The 18,572-nt window shown below is 41.4% G+C and overlaps 1 protein-coding gene across 3 annotated transcripts in view; it reads left to right on the top strand.

The window, feature by feature from the left end:
* The window catches only part of TOX (thymocyte selection associated high mobility group box), a 306,419-nt gene extending 289,778 nt beyond the window's left edge, over positions 1–16,641 (top strand). For all 3 annotated transcript variants that reach the window (XM_019421274.2, XM_019421273.2, XM_019421275.2), the window contains 3 exons: positions 7,792–8,169; positions 15,157–15,308; positions 15,640–16,641. In XM_019421274.2, coding sequence (XP_019276819.1) covers positions 7,792–8,169; positions 15,157–15,308; positions 15,640–15,676 — 567 coding nt within the window. In that variant the 3' untranslated portion in view covers positions 15,677–16,641. The remainder of the gene's footprint in view (positions 1–7,791; positions 8,170–15,156; positions 15,309–15,639) is intronic.
* Positions 16,642–18,572: the final 1,931 nt, after the last annotated feature.

The raw sequence follows: 18,572 nt of genomic DNA, 5'->3' as shown, positions 1-18,572 counted from the left end.
TTCAGACGAAAAAGTCATAAACGTGACTGAAAGGTAAAGGGGCAGAAGGCAGTAGCTGAGAAGAGAGCATTGGAAATTCCTAAGCCTGAGAAACAAAGACGCAGGCCTGTCCAAGCCCGTGACGGGCGTTAGACCCAGGACTCTGATTACCTGTGCCCCCGTTTTCTGTGACTCTAGAACGAGAAACAGACAGCGTTTCAGACTGGAGGAATTCGATCTGAGCAAGGCCTTACTAAACTCGAACGGGCTGGGCACATAATTTCTTTTAAAGGCAGGAAGCAAAGGTTTATAAATGAGGATGGGAGAAGAGGTCTAAGGCATGGGGCATCACGGAAAATCTATTCAGGGTTCTTTAAAGTGCCTCCAGCCTCACACTGAGAGAGCGGGCGGTCCTCAGAGGGCAGCAAAGTCCCCAAGGCCTGGGCGCAAGTAGGTGTGGGTTCAGATTCCAGGCTTCCCACTTCTGACTTCCGATCTTCATGCACGTTGCTCGGCTACTTCTCAATTTACTCACCTGCTAAGCGGAGAAGACAGACAGCAGGACCTACATCACAGGGCTTCCCTGTTTATATAGAAACACTGTATAAATGCCATGATTCAGGAGCCTGAACACAAGAAGCACTGAATAAATACCAGGCATTCATTATTATTATTATTATTATTATTATTGTCAATTTTATTTTCCATGTATTGGTAGGTGTGCAGAGTTTGTGTGTGATAGAAAATTCAGCTGCGTCAGATTTTCAATTTGTCTGCAAGGCTGCTTTGACATAAAGGAATTTTAATTTTTTTTTTTTTTTTTTTTTTTTGAGAGAGAGAAAAAGGCAGAGTGCGCTTGGGGGAGGGCAGAGAGAAAGGGAGACACAGAATCTGAAATAGGCTCGAGGCTCTGAGCTGTCAGCACAGAGCCTGACGCGGGCCTTGAACTCATAAGCTGTGAGATTATGACCCGAGCTGAAGTCGGACGCTTAGCTGACTGAGTCGCCCAGGCGCCCCTACATAAGGGAATTTTAAAAGTGACCTTAAAATAAGAAAAATTTGCTTCATGGAGACATCCTTTTATAAATATAAGAAATGATGGAGATATTTTAAAAGCCCATCTACCCAGCTTTCCTAATTGAAATGGTCTTTATGAGCTGTTAGTCAGGGGAGACTAATAGTTTGACGAGCAATAATATATACGATTATGAAGGCTAGAGCTCCCTGGTTTGAACATGCCATTTAAGGTCATTTTGAGTTGGGCCATTAAGTAAAGCTTAAGGGTATATAGATTTTCCATAGACTTGGGAATTCCTAGACCTGGGTCTAAATTATTATGTTGAAAATAATGTCTAACTTTAAAGCAATGGAACTAGTTTCATTTTACCACCTAGACCAGAATTTATATTCCCAAAATGAGTGTTGCATTCAAAGTAGTCACTCTGGGAGGCTACAAACTTCTTTTATTATTGCTCCCAGAATTCAAAAGATTTTTGAAACTGGTCTTTCAGAACTGCAGTCAAGAAAAGTGTATGAGCCACGTTAGAAAATCAATCTTGTTACATTGTTTTCACACCTCATTCTTTTCCCCAAACATCACCCAGATCTAACCCACAGACTTGGCTTCAAGTGACGATTAGCTGTTTCCAAAAATCAAATTCCCCATCAAAAGACAAAGAGTTGTCTGAGGATATGTAAAACAGGGTCCCACTGGCTCTGAAGAGAATTCCAGTAGGGAAATTCCCAAATATTCCAAGTAAGAGCAGCATTGTTTGGGATATGCATACAGCTTCTTAGAAATGCCAGCCTGGAAGGAGACAACATTTGAATGAATGTGTTCTCTGGTATGTTAAATAACAGTAATCTGAGTCATGACTTTAAGGCCACACATCAGATAGGAGATTTCGTTTCTACCTTGTACAGCGGACAATGGAAGCTTTTTATAAAAATATAGAGTGGAGGACAACATTGAATCAAATTAGGACAGTTCTCTGTTGCCATGACCAATAATAGTAAAGAGCCACAACACTCAGTTCAACAGAAGGGTAATAAATTCACAAGGAATGATTTCTTTTGTTTGAAATAACTTCTAGAATTCATGCCATGGAGAGCTATTGAGACAAACGCTGGGTCTGAGTTTGACAATGGGATGGATTATTTTATGACTGTTAACATAAAATTTGCAGCTCTGTAAGCCCAGATCGTGATTTAAAGATAATAAAATCTCATGCTTCAGGGTGTAAGTTAATCACCTGCAAGGACCAGGAAGAATTTTCCTTTCAAAAGTAACAATGCACAATTGAGTAGGTGCATAAATCCTGTTTAATTTCCAGTGCATCAAGTATTGGTCAGTGCTGAAAACAAGAATCAAATTAGATGGACTATTAATCTGATTTGGTTCAACAACTCCTATATTGTTGCTTCCACTGAGTTTTATGTCTTGTGTTTATACTTTGCTATTTTAAATAACAATTGCTTTGTCAGTTTCTCGTTTCTATAACACTTATCATCCCAGAATGGGGGCATTTATACACTGTGCAGTATTATCTACTTTGTACAAAATAAATGAAATTGAAACTACCTCAGGAATCAACAACGTGGTTAATAAGAAGTATCTTAAGGTTTATAGAGTTGTATCCCTTGTGGAAGATTCTACTGAGAAGACCCAAAAGGTCTCTGTTCACACACACACACACACACACACACACACACACACACTCATTTTGCTGATGGAAAACATCTTTCAGAATCAGAGGTCTAAAATCAAAGAAGGAATAGAACTTACTCAGAAATTAAGAGCAGAAACATGTTCCTCTCATGAAAGTGTCAGATTTAAGGGTTGATTTTCAGTTGTGTATACAGTGGTAAAATCACATTTGCCAGGTGACCTACCCAAACCACCTACCGCTAAAGAAAAGTGGTTAGTGTGTTTGAAAACGGAAGCAAATTTAAGTTATTTAGTTTGTATGGGAAAACAGTTCAGATTTATGAATGGTAGGTATAGAGCCCTTTATAAACAATCTAACTGATTTGCAAAATTGTAGCCTTGCTCTCTCAGTTTAATTAGAAGAAAATGACAGAGTAGATTCAATTTATGATTTCTTCGTCTTCCCATTTAATCAGATTATGAATTCATGGCACTTGGCTATGGGAAACGAACTTATTCTACTACCTATCTTCCAAAGCAGTAAAAGAGCTCTGTAATTAATAGACACTTTGTTGTATTCGTCTGAATAACAGTTAATCAGAAGTAAAGGGGCCCCTGGGTGGCTCAGTCGGTTGAGCGTCCAACTTCAGCTCAAGTCACGATCTTGTGGTTCGTGAGTTCGAGCCCCACGTCAGGGCTCTGTGCTGACAGCTCAGAGCCTGGAGCCTCCTTCGCGTTCTGTGTCTCCATCTCTCTCTGCCCCTACCCTGCTCTCTCTCTCTCTCTCTCTCTCTCTCTCTCAAAATGAATAAACTTAAAAAAAATTTAAGGGCAGGGTACATAACCAAAGGACAGAGGGTTATAATTTCTCGTCACTTCAAGAAGGGTATGGTTCAGGCTGACAGCAGAGAAGAGAGCGGAAAAGACCGATCTGATCTTCTGGGGGTCAGAGATGCTTTTCTTGATGATGCAAGACATTGTCCTAGAGAGGGAATACAGGCAGAGAGCCTCTACTGGAGCGCCTATCATGCATAGGCACGTAGCTACACATCAGACACTAGACGCATTATCTATCTTCTCACGTTCGACAATTCAGAAAGCAGAGGCAAAACATAGAGAACTGCTCAAAATTCTTCCTCCCTCCATATTAAAAATTACGTTTCAAGTGTTGCCTGGCTCATCCTTTTGGGGAACCTGTCTCGTTTGTTTGCCCAGAGAGAGAGTCCTTCTAGGGATGAAAAGCACTATTTCAAAGTAGGTTTAGCATTGCTGATCTTTACATGCCTTAGTGTGGAGAAGATAAATGACAAATAAATGGCTGGGGAGACAAAATGTTGTGTTTAATTACCATGAGAAGCCAGTCTTCACGAGGTTGGCAAAAAGTGTCTCCAATTAGGTTGGACTCTATGTACCGAGGGCTGTAGATCGTCCTCTCTGAATCTGTCTTTCTGTCATCTCTCTAGATGGTGGACCACATGCTGTTATTCGAAAGGCTGAGGGGCAGCGCCTGTGTGGCTCAGTCCGTTAAGTCTCCGACTCTTGATTTCAGTCAGGTCATGATCTCACGGTTTGCGGGATCGACCCGCGTTGGGCTTGCGCCGACAGCGCAGAGCCTGCTTGGGATTCTCTCTCTCCCTCTGTCTCTGCCCCTAGCCACCCCCCCACCAAATAAATAAATAAACTTTTTGTTTGGGAAGGTGCAATTCAGGAGAATTTGGTTCATTGTTTATTTTGCTTTTCCTATTGAAGAAAACCAGTACATTCCGTAGTTCTTCTGGGCTGTAATTAGAAAGCTACCAGCTTTCTAATTTATTCTAGAAATTGTGTCACTATCCTTAACCTAGAACATGAAACTCACCATGCACATCGTGTTCCAGGAAACATGAAACTATGGATTAGTGTAATATAATATACCAGGATTATGTAATTCAAGTAAGCGTTTTGAGGCAACAAAAATTAGTTTAAATTTCAGGCAAGAAGTGACTATTTAAATTGAAATGTAGTTCTATTTGCCATTTTAAATATGTATGTGTAATTTATTCGTTCCTCTGAACCAGTGTTTTCCATTGAAGACTATTCTCATGAAATGACCCACTGAGAAAAGAAGGTTTCTGTGGCTCTCAGTTGGAGATTCACAACATACATTAGCATTCTGAAGGCTCTGAGAAGGCACGCACTCGTTCCCTTGTTGATCATGGAACCTTGTTTGTTTGTTTATTTGTTTTTAAGGTTTTTTTTTTAAGTTTATTTCATTTTGAGAGAGACACAGTGCAAGTGGGGGAGGGGCAGAGAGAGAGGGAGAGAGAGAATCCCAAGCAGCTCCGCACCTTCTGTGCAGAGCCGGACTCGGGGCTCGAACCCACGAACCGTGAAATCAGGACCCGAGCCGAAACCGAGAGTCAGACGCTTAACCGACTGAGCCACCCAGGCGCCCCGGAACCTTGCTTTTTACAAGACACTTACTTTTCCCCGAATCCCCCCTAAGACTTGGCAACTGCATGTGTCAAGGGGCGAAGTGGGTATAGTACCCAGAACTGCTTAGCAGGACCAGCTACCGGCCCATGAAGCCGGCCCCGCTGCTGCCTCAGCATCCGTGCTTACCAGGGTGAGGCATTCCTATTCTATGTGTAGCAAAGTTTATTTCTTGAAGTTTGTTCAATTTCACAAATGTACGGACTTACTTCCACTATTGTAATTCCCGGAGTGAGTGTCTGATGATGTCTGAGCAACATGTCCTACGCTCCAGGGTGCATTTGGTTTCGTGCCCACGCGGGCGCGTACGAGTTCAGGCTACGTATCTATGCGTGTGCCCTATCACTTGATAACGAGGTGATCATTGGCCACAGAAATAAAAATGAAAACATTTTACAATACGTAGATTTCAGTTTTGATACCAGGGGAAACGTGAGTTTCTTTTTCTTCTATTTAGATTAAAAACATCCATAAAGCAAGAAATAAAGACGCACTCACGTGTGTTAAATTTTATAGACGCCTATCATGTGTAAGAGTTCTCTTCCTGGAGGAAGTCGATGGAGTACGTGACTACGTACGAAATTAGCCCTTCTACGGTAGACTGAGGAAGAGGCAATGAAACACAATGAAACCACTGCCCGGATGACTTAACCACACAAGCACACCGTAAACACATAATCTCCTTGGCATATGTGGAATGAGTTTTGAGGCCTATCGCTGCAGTACATGTTATTCTGATGTAGAACTAGTCACTGTTTACACGGCCTGAATTAACCCGTTCGACCTTTTCTTTGAATTATTCACTACTCTGCACGTCAACAATACAAATTTTTAAGCAGAAGGGAAAAACAAAAAAAAACCCTACTTACGTGTTTTTTGTCGTTTTTTTTTTTTTAACCGAAAACGCCTTTTAGGGACCGCATTTAACAAAGCTTTCGTCTAAAGGCGCCCTTGAAAATTTTTGGTGGACAATTCTTGACATTTTAAATATTAACACCGAAGACAGGGAGTCTGAATGTCTGTTCATATTTCAAAAGCAGCATCAATACGGGCACAGTGATCAATATTATGAGAGGACTCTTGGAGGGGCTCGAATTCTTTGGGGGCACCTTACTGTGCACTCTACGTGGAGAATTCCGAGCCTCCCGGGACCCCAGGTGTCCATGGTTTGTATTTTTCACAGGTGTCAGTTGTGTCCTTTCTCTGGAGAGAATATGTGGCTCTGGCCATTCATTCCCCCCACCTACCTTCCTTGAGTCTGCACACATACGCAGCATGGTTCTCGTTGTGGTGTTCATTTAATTTTCCTACATTAATGGGGAAAAATGAGTTGCGCTGCGAGCAGTGGTAGAGGCTGTCTTGTGAAATGAAATTCCCACGTGGCGTTTCGCGTCACCCTGCATGACGACCAGTGTCCCTAACGTGCTGGTCCATTGGTGGTGCTGCGTGTTGTGGGATTCGGAAGGACCCTGCCTCGCTGACACTAACAAGAACTCATTTGACCCGTAAATGGAATAAGCGTGATCTCAAGGTTGCAGAATAAGTATATTTGCAACATCAAGACATTGTTTTGACAAAACAATTTTTTTCTCCAGGACACGGTAGCATTTTTCTTCCCCAGCTGGTTTTACTTTTCCCCATTTGTTTTATCAGCCTCTTCCTCTCCACAAAAGTAGGAGGTAGGTTTGCCCAAGAGGAAACGCTTCAGGGTTAATTCTTGATTCTTTTCAGCTCTCACCGATAGGTCTAGTTTTTAAGTCAATGAAAAGATTATTAGGGAATGGCTTTATGAAGGTATAAAAAAATTAGGGCAAAATTACATTAATTTATAATGGAGTCAAAAATTTCTAAGAGAGATTATTTTTATCCAGTTCATTAAGGGGGACAATTCATCACAAACTTCTTTTAAAAATCAAGATGAGTTCTATGGTTACTTAGAATCTATATTAATGTGGCTTTATATGACTTCAGAAAGGTATTTTAGAACTCCTTTTCCCGTTTTCATTTCCATCAACCAGCTTTGTTTTCTTTGTGCAAATATCTAGGCCAAGGCTTCTTAAGAATATAAAAGAGAAAAATAAAAAAATGAAACATACAATCAATGGAAGAAGTCCAGAACTGAATTACTTTCAAAGTGAGCTCTGCTCATATTTTCTATTAGGGCACTGATCACATCCATCCTGCCCCTCATCTTTCTCTTTGTTTGCGTGATGAGAAAAGTCACCAACTTAGAGCTTGCATTTAAGCAAAGGAAAAAAAAAATGTCACTGGAGATTGTTTTAGATTCCACAAAGAGGAAGATTAATCTCAGTCTTGCATAAATCACATTACAAATTCGATTAAGAGTCAAGAATAGTAACAGGTGTTGGGGCACCTGGGTAGTTCAGTCGGCTGTGCATCCAACTTTGGCTCAGGGCATGATCTCGCGGTGCACGAGTTCGAGCCCCACCCAGGGCTCACTGCTGTCAGCACAGAGCCCACTTTGGGTCCTCTGTCCCCCTCTCTCTGCCCCTGCCCTGCTTGCGCTCCGTGTCAAAAATAAATACACATTAAAAAGAATTTTTTTTCAAGAATAGTAACAGGTGTTGATTCACGTGGAAGTTCCCGAATGCACTCACAGAGCGTCTTGCTAATGGAAATCAACACCCCGCGTACCCGTCTCTGAACTCCGCTCTTGTCTGTTTCCTCCACAGAGCTACAGTGAACCTGTTGACGTCAAGACCTCTCAACCTCCTCAGCTGATCAACTCAAAGCCGTCAGTGTTCCATGGGCCCGGCCAGGCCCACTCAGCTCTGTACCTAAGTTCCCACTACCACCAACAACCAGGAATGAATCCTCACCTAACTGCCATGCATCCCAGTCTCCCAAGGAGCATAGCCCCCAAGCCGAATAACCAAATGCCAGTGACTGTCTCTATAGCAAACATGGCCGTGTCCCCCCCTCCTCCCCTCCAGATCAGTCCACCTCTTCACCAGCATCTCAACATGCAGCCGCCCCAGCCACTCACCATGCAGCAGCCCCTTGGGAACCAGCTCCCCATGCAGGCCTTACACTCACCGACCATGCAGCAGGTAGGTGCCCACACCCTGGACTCCCCTTGTTCCGAAGTGCTGGGGGGTGGGGGTCTGTCCGTGCAGCGAAAGGGGTAGGGGGGCCTGTGTGTTCCGTTCTGTTGAATGGAGAGAAAATGGAAGGTATTCGACCAATTTCTGAAAAATATAACTTACAGGCGGTGACTTTGGGTAGCATTACATGATCACAACAATGGATCGTGGCTTCTTTCCATGATCACCCCCCGGCTTCCGACCACGTCTCTAGAAATCGCACTTCTAATCACCCTCCTTGTTTTCTGCTCCTTGAGTAAAGTACGTTTATAATTTTGAGATGCCAAGCACTGTTAAAGATTTCTTGGGGACTGAGGAATCTACCTTTAAAAAAAATTGTTTGGAAAGTCTCGATGGGTATGCCTGCTGAGGCCAACGAATACTGCAAAACGAAATCAGACCCACCGTTTTTCGATATTCGGAAATATCAAATTGGCACAGCCTTAAAAGTACGAAGAAATGAAAGTTTCAACCAGTGTTTTATTTAAAAATGGGTATGTGGCTGCTGCATAAATCAGGAAACACAGGAAGTTTGAAAGCCTCTCTGCCTACTCCCCCAATTATTGAACCCGCTTGTGTGCAATCTTAGCTTGACTTTTCTTGGAAATCAAGTGTGCCTCTAGGATTTGGTGTTATTGGAAAATTTTAAGATGAGGATCAAATGGTACAAATGAAACTAAATATAAAGCATTCAAGAATCCTGAAAACTTTCTTTGAAAATACAGACCAAGGTAAAAACTACAAATCACATCAAATTCAGCTAGCACTTTTATAAGCCAATGACTCTATTATAGTTTCCAAAGCAATAACTAATTATGTGAACTCAGGCTTCTTATAGAATTGATATCTGGAATTGATATCTATAGAATTGATTCCTCTGTGGAATTGGAGTCTACAGTCAGACCAGAGTAGGGTGGAGAGGAGACAGAAAGAAGAATCAAATATATGTAGCCCCAAATTTATTTTTATTATTATGACTATATATTCGGATTCCTGAGAGCTGACAATAGCAAACCTTAATATATTGCCTTAACTTATCCTTAATTTCAGAAAATTTATAGTGCAGGAACTAGCATTATCTTCATTTTATAAGCAAGGAAACTCAAGCTTGGCAGAGTTAAGTAATATGCCCATAATGTTGGTGCTAGAATTCAAATCCGGTTCTGTTCAGAAATCACAGTCCAGATTCTTTTTTTTTTTTTAATTTTTTTTTTTTTTAACGTTCATTTATTTTTGAGACAGAGAGAGAGAGAGCATGAACGGGGGAGGGTCAGAGAAAGAGGGAGACAGAATCGGAAATAGACTCCAGGCTCTGAGCTGTCAGCACAGAGCCCGACGCGGGGCTCAAACCCATGGACCGCGAGATCATGACCTGAGCCGAAGTCGGATGCTTAACCGACTGAGCCACCCAGGCGCCCCACAGCCCGGATTCTTAAATGCTAGGCCTGCTGCCTCTCACTCTTAATCATTCTTTTTTTTTTTTAATGTTTTCATTTTAATTTATTTTTGAGAGAGAGCATGAGAGGGGAGAGATTGGCGGGAGGGGGGGGTGCGGGGAGGGAAACAGAAGATGCAAAGCGGGGCTCTGTCCTGACAGCAGGGGGCCCGATGCAGGGCTGGAACTCACAAACTGCGAGATCATGACCTGAGCCAAAGTCAGAAGCTCAACTGACTGAGCCATCCAGGCACGCCTCACTCTTAATCATTCTTATAGACTATTACCAGTTTTGTATTAGAAAGCCTGTGTCTCCTAAGAATTTGGAGAGTCTTTAAATTCTAGTTCGTTCTCAGATTAAAATGGCAATAGCAAATGGACTCACCTCTTGACTGAAGTCTTCCCTGAGCCCTACGCCAACGATGTTGAGAAAGCTCTGATGGTTTATTACCCATGTTCAAGAATCTAGTCGTTGATTCACTAGGGAAGAAGACTGGGGAAAAGCCAACTCCTACCATCATACTTGTCCACAGCGGTGTCTGTGACTGGCAAGTGACATTCACAAGGTCAAATTTCCACCCTTTCTATCAGTCATCACTCACAATAGAAGGGCTACTCTTGGGTGCCCTTGCATTTTAATGAGCCAGTAGCGTTTGCGTAAAGGATGAATGGTTTGAGGAACACGACCTTGCGTCCTTGGGTCGACTCCTGCCAAAGGTGCTGCCTGGCTGAGGGCTCACGTTCTGCTCATGATGCTCTACCACAGGTCAGTTTCTTCTCGGAGAAAAAGAGAGAGAGAAAGCACAGTCCCCTCCACCAAGGTGAGGGCTACAGCTCTGTTTAGAGAGGACACCCTTTTTTCTGATTTACCCACTCAGATGGTTCCTTTTTGCATTCATACAGACACCTCGGGTGAGCTAGCTGTGATCCTGAGTAGTTTTCAAACATTTCAGAATTACATAAGGGCCCCATGTGAAAACTCAGGAGATTTGTCTTTCTACATGGAATCAGAACTGGATAGGAAAAAATAGAACAGATTACATTGGACACGTTATTCATCAATCTTTAAGTCAGTTCTATTAGTGTATCTCAAAAAGTGTTCTTACTGAGATGGGAGGACCTGATTTCAATTTACATTCATAATAGAAGACACAATGGCATGCACCCAAAACGGAGAGTAAATAGCCAAAAGACTACAGTGACTAAAATGCCTTTTATCAATGACTCGATCATGGTGGGTGAAATAAAACAATTGTTGAATGGGCAGGTGAACAAATGAGCAATTAAAAAAAAAAAGAGTAACGGAAGGGTTTAAATATTAGGAGAAATTATAGGTTAGTTTGTAGAATCTCGGTTCTTTGGAAGTTTGGGGTTTTTTTATTTCATTGATTCAAAAAAGATTAATGGAACCCCTAACCCGTGCCAGGCACTGTCTAGCCTTTGGAAATTGAATGATAAATGAGGACAGGTAATGAGGCCTCGGTCCCCCACGCAGCTGACATCAGAGTTGGGGGGCGGTTGTGGTGTGTTGGTGGTAATAAGATCCTGCGGGGGGAGAAAAACTGAACTGGAATTCAAGCTGCGGGCTGGGTAGAGAAATAGCAGAGACTTCGGCTGCAGTGGGTAAGGGAGGCCCCTATGGAGGGCTCACACGGCCATGAAGGGAGAAGAGAAAGCAGCCTTTCTGAGTCAGAAGGTGGAAAGTGGAGGTGGGACAACCAGCAGAGGGCAGAAGCAGGGAACAGAGGCTCTGAGGCTCGAGCTGGAAGGACCCGCCTGGGGAGGAGCGCGGCTGGTCCAGGACACTGGAAGGAGGCCAGTGGGGAGCACGGTGAATGAGGGAGAGGCATGGGGGGCTGAGGTCAGAGTCACAGGCAGGTAAACGGAATAGGATCTTCAGGGTAGGGAGACCAGCAGCCCCAACAACTCGATACTCCCAAAATCAGGATCAAAAAGTCTGTCACCCTTGATGTCACGCAATTTATTGCCATCACAACAGTCTGTCAAGGCCAGTGTTCAAGTTCTCAAAGTTGGTCTTTAGCCTGTAGTTGTAGAACCAGGTTGGGGATGAAACTCAACCTGTCCGATTCACCATCCAAACTACCTGTATCCTGAAGAGACTTGCTTCCTGGGTGTGGGGGCCGTGTTCACATACTCAAATGTGAAAAGAAAAAAAAAAGAAAAAGAGAGAAAGAGAAAGCAAGTTAATGGCTACCGTATTTTTAATATAATCTCGTATTTCAGTATTACTTTACCTATTTCACTCTCCTTCTGAAAATGAATATATCCTACAAAACCAATCACATAGTCCACCAGGAAAAATAGTTTCATTTTTTTTCCCTAGAACAATGTTTTATACACCAAGCCCATGGACCTGCTTTTTTTTCTTTTTTTTTTTTTTTTGGTCCAGTTTTCTTCCTTTATTTATTTTTTTTTTTCCTGTTCACTGTATTGTCGAATGAGGTCACGAGAAAAAAAAAATCATTAATATCTGTCAACTTCCTTTATAACCTTAAGAAAAAATCTTTGTATGATATCACACAGACAGATTTTCAATTTCCTCGTGTAATAAACAGCTGCTTTAGGATTTGGGTGTAATTTAAAGGTTTAAAAAAAAAATCACATTGAGATTGATGAATAAATCAGTTGTGAAGACAAAAACATTGATGCCTGTTGAAAATACCTCTCCAGACAGGCAGGAAATGAAATTAGTTCCCAGTAAAGTGTGGATATGAGGATCACTGTTCGGTTGTGCTACAGGCTTTTTAGGACTTGCTTTGGTAGAACAACAAAACCACTAGGGCTACAGAAATCTAATTAAAGAGCAAATGTCCCTTCTGACATCAAATCAATCTTTATCACGTTTTCTATTTTTATTTCAATCTGGCACCAGAAAATGAAATTTACAATTCCAGGCATGCTACAAAACAGTTGGTGATTTTTCTCTTGAGCATTAACATGCAAAATATTCAGCCTTGTTTAATTAGGCCGCTAAGCAAACATTTTCCCAAAATGTGTAGCATCATTGTTGTCTCATATTTACATCAATAGTAAAAACGTACTTAGCTCTAGGTTCAACTTCAGCATCTCTCTCTATAGTGTTCAGAAGAATGTTTCATTTTCCAAATCGAAAGCAGGTAAAAGAATGTTACTCCAGGCTCTGCCTGTATTTTTCTTGATCCTTGCTTGTTTTGATATTACTGATCTTCTTAAATTGAGGCATGCAAGTTGGCTGACTTTGAAATCTTTGAACTTCGTAGATAACACCTAATTTGGGTTTTATTACCTGAAGTTACCCATTTAATCTTAAACTAATAGCCCGAGGAGTAGCGTTCTCCTCATATTCTCTTACCCAACCTTGAAGAACCATTCTCATTGGATGGGAATAAAGCAGTGGTGATTTCTGTTGTTGATTGTGTTGGCTTAGGTGGAAGGCAGTTGGCTTGTTTCTGTGTTTTGCTCTCTCGTTATGTTTCCATACCTTCAACTAACTCGAGATATTTCCAACTGCTCTTTTTTTGACACCTGTTTACTTTTAGGTTATGTTTTATCGGTTGTGCCAAAATCCAGTATGGAGAACTTTACATTCAAATGATAGGAAAGCCCCTGGCGTTTACACATTTATACACCCCCGTGCCTTCCCGATGGTGGCCTGTGTTAAATTTTATTTACTGGAAAAGATGATTTACTGAGCCACTACTACAGATTGGCCCTGAGAATATCCAGTAAGCAGGGAAAACACCCTCTGATCTCAAGTCCCCATGGGCAGAGCCCTTATGACAGGGGCTAAAATGGAAGTCAACACAAGGCTCCTCTCTCTAGGAGCTTTGTCCTGCTGTTTGCCCCGTATCATACCAGACACTAAGGAAAGAAGTCAAGAAAGCTGGACGGTCACCCCCGTAAAGACAAGATTATATGACCATAATGCAGTGAATACATTTAATCAAAGCCAGTGGGACTCCTCATGTGAGAGATACAGCACTGTCTGGACAAAGAAAGGAAATCAGCCTGGAAAGGACTGGAGACACAAACATCCAGTTATACCTCTTAACTTTTCACCTTCCTATTTTAGAAAATGTTGATAGCTTTGAGCTGCAGGTGGTGTCTGCACAAACATACTTATTGTCCACAAACCAGTTGTTAAATGAGAAAATACTCTGTTCCTTTTAGTCCCCGTGAGGTCGAGTAGTCAGGCTGGCTGAATTCTCTGCTTTTTAATGGTGTGCCTCTAATCATCCAAAGGTTTGTCTTTCATCTACGGCTGTGGTGGGAGTTGGTGTGGACATTGGCTTGAAGTCTTTATCATTGGAATGGAAAATAAATTAGTATCTTAAAACCAAAATGGAGAATTGAAGACATTTGATAATAGGTACTTGGAGTGTTTACCCGAGACACTGAAACATGAATCAAGGTCTAAGGAAATATCCTTAGTTAAAAATCAATCCTCTGATCATTCTGCTGTTTAAAAAAAAAAAAAAACCACAGTAAAAACTCAATATTATGCCTTCCAAAGCTCCCTGCAAGTAAATAGGGAGTGATTCATTTTTAAATCTCTTGATTTTTCAGTGGTTAAAAACCATGCATGATATCTGCAGCAGAAAGAGACAACCACGAGATTAATTAAGTTGCTTTTTTGGTCATTTCCAGCAAAGCTTGCTTATGCTGCTCTTGAATTCACCAGATAAGCTAAAAATAAATCTTAGTGTATAATGCTTTTTGTTTACCAGATATAGCTATATGCTTCAGACAGTCTGTCCTTGAATTTTTAATAGCTTCGCAAGGATTAAAAGTCAACACTTCACCATACCAGTGTATTAAGAAGAATCTTCCTGAAGTCGATTATTATTTGGCAGCTAATAGACTTTTCAATTAAAAAATATTTGCTCCGTCCTATACTTTTCCTTCTCTGTGTTTTCCATGGCAAGTTGCTTTGAATCTCTTTCCTCATATTAGTCCAACAACTGTTAAAAAGCTTTGGTTGAAATTTTTTAGCTGAGGAAGAAGCACAAATAAAAGAAGAAGCAGATGGTCCCTTTGTGACTGAATGAAGAAAACGGGTTTTGAGAACAATATGTGAATAGGTGTAGTCTAATAAAACACTCAGCCACCTGCTGCCTGAATCCTTCAAAAGAGATTCTGTTGCATATTCTGGGGATTAACTATTAATGTATCCTTAGGTTTGATAGAAAACATAAACCGAGGGACCCTTTTGCTTTGTGTTGATTGAGTCGGCTTCCCCATATTTTAAATTGTTCCTCAATTCAATTTATCTGCTCAAGAGTGTAATTAAAGGTTTTCTAACACGTGGTTAAATGAAGGAAAGGTAAGAAGAATAGGGTTGTGGGCACTTCTTTTCTACCTTTGTTTTAATTTTTCTGGGCCCTCTGGATACGTTTGCCCTTGCAAAGACACCAGCAAGAAGGCACTAGTGTGTTTGCAAACAATGGATAAATATTTACGGCCTCCTCTTCTTAACAAGGCACTTTGATCCTTATTTGTGGACTTGCTTTCCCTTTCAGGGATTTACTCTTCAACCCGACTATCAGACTATAATCAATCCTACATCCACAGCTGCACAAGTGGTCACCCAAGCAATGGAGTACGTGCGTTCTGGATGCAGAAACCCTCCCGCCCAGCCGGTGGACTGGAATAACGACTACTGCAGTAGTGGGTAAGTGGCGGGTCATCGCCACCTGCTGGTGGACAGCTCTCATAGCATGCTTGGTGTCCCCTGCTCCCGAGTAGAGGGCAAGAGCCATCTTTCTTCTTCCCGCTTTCTAAAAGATGATCTGGCTCTCTTCCACTCTAACCAGATCATCTTTTAGAAAGCGGGAAGAAGAAAGATGGCTTAAAAACTGAGATCCCTGTTCCATTTAACTGTATACTTTCCCAGGGCCCAGCCCCATCCCTCAAGCTAGAACAAACAGACGAACCTCCCCCACGGTCGCCCGTAGCACTAGCCTTCCAACAAGACACGGCGTGTCTGTTTTCTCTTCGCACAGGGGCATGCAGAGGGACAAAGCGCTGTACCTCACCTGAAAGTCTGAACACCTCTTCTTTCCACTGAGGAATTCAGGGAAGTCTCTTCACCGTGGATTGCTTTGTACAGTCAAGGCAGTTCTCCATTTTATTAGAAAATCCAAGTTGCTAAGCACTTAGGACCATTTGAGCTTGTGGGTCACCCACTCTGGAAGAAATAGTCATGCTTCTTTCTTATTTTTTTAATCCCTTATGGACATTGTTTTTCTTCTTCCCTGAAGGAAATTTGGACCATTCAGATTTTATGTTGGTTTTTTGCTGTGAAGTGCTACGCTATAGTAACTGCCTTAGCAACTGTAGATGTCTCGGGTAAAAAGTCCTGGATTTTCCATTGGTTTTCATAATGGGTGTTTATATGAAACTACTAAAGACTTTTTAAATGGCTTGATGTAGCAATCATAGCAAGTTTGTAAATAGCATCTATGTCACACTCTCCTAGAGTATAAAATGTGAATGTTTTTGTAGCTAAATTGTACTTTGAAACTGGCTCCTTCCAGTTGATTAATTTCACAATAGGGGTTAAATTGGCAAACATTCATATTTTTACTTCATTTTTAAAACAACTAATAGTTCTATATTTTCAAAATATTTGAAAAAAAAAAAACGTATTCCCAAATGATTTTAATTTAAAAACAAATTGGCTTTGTCTCATTGACCAGACAGAAAGAAACTAGTGTTAAGGGAAGCGCAAACACGTTTATTTTGTACTGCAGAAAAATTGCTTTTTTGTATCACTTTTTGTGTAATGGTTAGTAAATGTCATTTAAGTCCTTTTATGTATAAAACTGCCAAATGCTTACCTGGTATTTTATTAGATGCAGAAACAGATTGGAAACAGCTAAATTATAACCTTTACATATGGCTCTGTATTATTGTTTCTTCATACTGTGTCTGTATTTAATCTTTTTTTATGGAACCTGTTGCGCCTATTTATGAAATAATAAATATAGGTGTTTGTAAGTAAATTTGTTAGTATCCGAAAGAGGTTTCTTTGATGTTTTAACTTTTGCTGGCAAAAAAAAAATTCACGCTTGGTGTGAATACTTTATTATTTAGTTTTTACAGTGACATGAATAAAAGCAAACCTACTTTTCATTTTAGCAGCAAATTAAAGTCACCAATCCTTATTTCTACATTTCTTTGGTTGATGCAAACAGAAAAACTGATATTTAAGAACTCTCTTTCTTCGTACGCTGTAACAGAGAATTGCCCCAAACGTCACACAAACTCCAAGACTAAACAGATGGGTTCTCTCTCCTAAAAGGGTTGCTTCTTGGTTCTCAGCTGGTTTTAGTCAATTCTGTAAATGCCCCTCCTCCAAAAAAAAAAAAAAAACACAACAAAACACCTGAAGTCCAATCAACTAAAATTCCTCAACCTGCATGCTTTTCACAAGATCCAGAAAACACTCAGGAATTAACGCAAGGATGGGAGGAAGGACGGGGGAAGCATACTGTCAGGAATATGTCTACAAATGAAAGGTGAGTAACCAGAAAGCAAAAAAGAAAAGGAAAGCATTCCAAATTTGAAAGCTATTGCTAGAAATGGAGACGCTTGTTGTCTGTCCTGCCTCCCCAAGCTACTTCTGTTTCCTGAATTCCTGAGTCTTCCCAGAGAATTCTGAGGGTACTAGAGATTTGCTAGGGAACCAAAAGCACTGAGAATCTGGCTGAAGGTTGGCAGAGCTTTTGCATCAAAAAGAGCTAGCCAATCACTCCCCGACGGGGGATTGCTTTAAGAAAGCTAGTCTGGTTGGAAATCAGGAGGATGGCTGGTGCGTCTTTCATGGAATGTGTGAAATTAACTTAGCACCTTAACTAAATACAAATAGATGCATTGTGTAACCCAGTCAGAATGAAAAAGCCAAAAGGTATGCTTGCTTTGGAATGATTTTAGGCATTGTACAACCTTGAATCACTTGAGCATGTAATAACTAATAAATAATGCAGATCCAATGTGATTATTAAAATGACTGTAGCTGAGAGCTCTAATTTTCCTGTCTTGAAACTGTATAAGGACTCATGTGATTAAGTTCACAGTTTATTGTTTGTCTGCTTAGTATTTTAGAAATATACCAGCACTACTAATTACCTAATGTCTTTTATTTATTATATTATGATAAAGTAAAATTTTCACTTGCATTGTCTAAACCGAGAAGGTGATTACCGGGATGAGAACCACCACCTTTTGACTTCGTCAGGCAGTCTGTACAGAGCAGTACAATGTTGTTTACAACTTTTCTAGAGCAGGTGTGCAACCAGGGTAGAGAGAGTGTTAAAACTCAATACCAAAAAAAAAAAAAAGGAAAAAAATGTAAATAAAAGAAAATACATCATAAATAAAAATTATGACCATGAGTGACCGTATTCTATCTGGATATCCATCAGTCTCTAAAGGACACCCAGTCAGATGACAAATCCCAAGAAAAATTTCATGGCAGGAGTGACGAGGCACAGTAGGGATTAACGACTGCCGGGCCACAGATGTTCTTTCCGGAAGCACTGAGAATGCCCTCTCATCCACCTGAGCTCTCGTACTGTCAGGTGTTGCTTAAGAAACCTCCACCTTTCTGGGTGGCTCAGTCGATTAAGCGGTTGAGCATCCGACTTCGGCTCGGTTCACGATGAGCTCATGGTTCGTGAGTTCGAGCCCTGCATCTGGCTGTCTGCTGTCAGTGCAAAGCTGGCTTCAGATTCTCTGTTCCCCTCTCTCTCTGTCCCTTCCCCGCTCGTGTGCTCTCTCTCTCAAAAATAAATAAACTTGGGGCGCCTGGGTGGCGCAGTCGGTTAAGCGTCCGACTTCAGCCAGGTCACGATCTCGCGGTCCGTGGGTTCGAGCCCCGCGTCAGGCTCTGGGCTGATGGCTCAGAGCCTGGAGCCTGTTTCCGATTCTGTGT

This window comes from Panthera pardus, unplaced genomic scaffold, assembly GCF_024362965.1.
Source record: "Panthera pardus isolate Hobbes unplaced genomic scaffold, ASM2436296v1 HiC_scaffold_7, whole genome shotgun sequence".
Taxonomy (NCBI): Eukaryota; Metazoa; Chordata; class Mammalia; order Carnivora; family Felidae; genus Panthera; species Panthera pardus.
This window is presented reverse-complemented; position numbering and strand designations above follow the sequence as displayed.